The sequence below is a fragment of the Mesitornis unicolor genome, unplaced genomic scaffold, assembly GCF_000695765.1.
Source record: "Mesitornis unicolor isolate BGI_N332 unplaced genomic scaffold, ASM69576v1 scaffold21537, whole genome shotgun sequence".
In the NCBI taxonomy this organism is placed as follows: Eukaryota; Metazoa; Chordata; class Aves; order Mesitornithiformes; family Mesitornithidae; genus Mesitornis; species Mesitornis unicolor.
In genome coordinates this window covers 3,068-5,537 of record NW_010197323.1, presented here as the reverse complement: position 1 = coordinate 5,537, position 2,470 = coordinate 3,068, and the positions used below count along the sequence as shown (strand labels likewise).

At 60.9% G+C, this 2,470-nt stretch overlaps 1 protein-coding gene across 1 annotated transcript; it reads left to right on the top strand.

Annotated features, from left to right (window-relative positions):
- Positions 1-168: 168 nt before the first annotated feature.
- LOC104544039 (membrane primary amine oxidase-like) lies at positions 169-1,476 on the top strand (the record flags this gene model as incomplete). Its single annotated transcript, XM_010188781.1, has 3 exons — positions 169-454; positions 654-783; positions 1,192-1,476. Coding segments are annotated over 3 exons (701 nt in total), but the record flags the coding sequence as incomplete, so codon positions are not given.
- Between the last annotated feature and the right edge of the window lie 994 nt (positions 1,477-2,470).

The following is a 2,470-nucleotide window of genomic DNA, read 5'->3' as shown; positions in this document are numbered from 1 at the left end:
GACCGGATTTATTTTCCCTGTTTTCGCAACATTTATTACAGCTGTGGGCAGGAGCCAGTGCTCAGAGCGCAGGGTGTGGGAAGGGAGGATGGGGTCCAGCTGCAGCGGTGCCTGTGGGGAATGTGATCTGTGGGGACGCTCCTCAGAGACCTTGCTGTTGCTTTGCAGGGGTGAAGAACTCTCTGGTGGCCCATGACATGGCGTTTGAGATGGCGCGGGCCCCCTGGAGCCCGGAGCAGCAGATAGAGCGGCCACGACTCGTCAAGCAGGTCCTGGACACGGAGGACCAGGCTGCCTTCCGGCTGCAGGCGAGGATGCCTAGATATGTCTACTTCGCGGCCAACAGCAAAAACAAGTGGGGCCACCAGCGTGGGTACAGGATCCAGGTCACCAGCTTTGCAGGGGAGCACGTCCCTGAAGCCAGCTCCATGGAGAAGGCCATCAGCTGGGCAAGGTCAGGCTGCCCTGGCTGGGGTGGTGGCTTCCAGGGCTGCCCCATCACGTGGGAGCTCCTTGACGGGAAGCACGGGGTGGGCGCTTCCCTGGGCTGGGGTTGCTCTGTAGGAGCAGTCGGGGTCTCTGCAGACTCTGGGGAGCCGGGTTTGGCTTTGCCCTGCCCCGGGCGCTGCTCCCATCTCTTTTTTCGTCCCCAGGTACCAGCTGGCCGTCACCCGGCGCAAGGAGGAGGAGCCCACCAGCACCAGCATCTACAACCAGAACGACCCCTGGACGCCCACCGTCGCCTTCGCCAACTTCATCAACAATGAGACCATCGCCAACGAGGTGAGCTGGGGTCCCCTGGTGGAGCTGCAATACCCCCTGGGCTGAGTGGGACCCCAGAACTCCCTGGTGTCCCTCGCAGCATGGTGGACTCAGCTGGGAGAGCAGCAGCCCTGGGGAGGAGGGAGGTGTTTGAGCACCCCCTCTTTGTGTGTCTGCTTTGGCTGGAGCGCACAGATGAGCGCAGAGCAGGAGCTCGCTTCTCCCTACGGAGAAACGCTGGCAAAACTTCAGAAAAATCCCTGCAAGGCCAGGGTGAGGGGGGGATCTGTCCCAGGAGGGGGGAGTGCGGCCGGGCTGGCGCCTGTGCAGGTCCCCTCCTGCGACTTCCCATGGCTCCTGTGCAGATTTTGGTTGATGCCATTGTGGGCTTCTGAAATAACCACGCTCTTGTGGTTCTTCCCTGCCCAGGACCTGGTCGCATGGATCACGGCCGGTTTTCTTCACATCCCGCACTCCGAGGACATTCCCAACACCGTGACCGTGGGAAACTCGGTCGGCTTTCTCCTGAGACCCTATAACTACTACGACCTGGACCCCTCCATATACTCACATGATGGCGTGTTTTTCACCAGCGAGCAGGATGTCACAGCGTGCGAAATCAACCCTATCGCGTGCCTGCCCAAAACTGCCTCGTGTCTGCCAAACTTCCCCCCGTTCACCTATGACGGTTTCCAAAATATGAGCAGGCTTTAATGCCACAGGACGGTGCTAGGAGACAGTCAGAGGCAGCAGGCTGACTGTGCTGTCTCAGATTTTCAGGTTTTAGTGAATTTTTCTCCATTTCCGGTTCTGCAATGACTTCACTTACTGCTTTTAAAATAGTGCTCCTTAAAGGGGAAGCATAATCTTCGTGCCTGGCTTGATGGCAGCCGGCAGCCTACATGATCTCTGTTCTTGCTGAATTTGAGTCTGTTGCAGGAGGAAGGTGAGGAGAAAATCCTGTTCCTGTGCTGTAGAAGCAAGTCCTGCGTAGTGCCTCTCTCTGGTTAAAACAAATGAAAATTACTCTGGTCCAGTGCTCTGCTGAGTGTTTCATTCTTGCGACGTGCAGCAGCATCTGCTGGGGTGCAATGCTGGGCCTCCAGCCCTGCGGTGAGGGTCTGGGGGGGTCTGGCCGGAGGGGATGGGACAGGGGCTCTGGGGATGGACCGAGTTGGGTGCTGGAACCGAGCTCTGCAGGTGCTTGGGGTGATGCTGGGGACAGAACCAGGACCTGCCTGGGCTGGAGCTCCTGGGCACTTGCTGCTGGGTGCAGGTGACGGGAACTCGCTGCTGTGGGGGGGATCTGCTGGAGGTAGGGGGGGAATCTGTTGTGGAGGGGGTCTGTTGTGAGGAGGGGTCTGTTGTGAGGAGGGGTCTGCTGTGGGCGGGGTTCTGTTGTGGGGAGGGGCAGCGGTGCCAGCTCTGCCGGCGCAGCCCAGTGCTGGCCAGGCTCAGGCTCAGGCTCAGCCCAAGGTCCCTCCGGGATCCGGCTGGGGCACAGGAGCCACACGGTCAGCGCTGGGCGGGCTTCTGAGCCCTCGTCCCTCCTCGCAACCCCGTCCGTGCCAGGACGGAGCCCAGGACCCAGAGGTGCCCTTGAGGGGGTGACGAGCAGCCACCCCCTCCGTCTCTCCCCGCTGCAGTACTGGGTGCGTCCTGGCTGCGGGGCTGCGGGCGCTGCGTGCGGTCCCGTGGTGTCTGCACA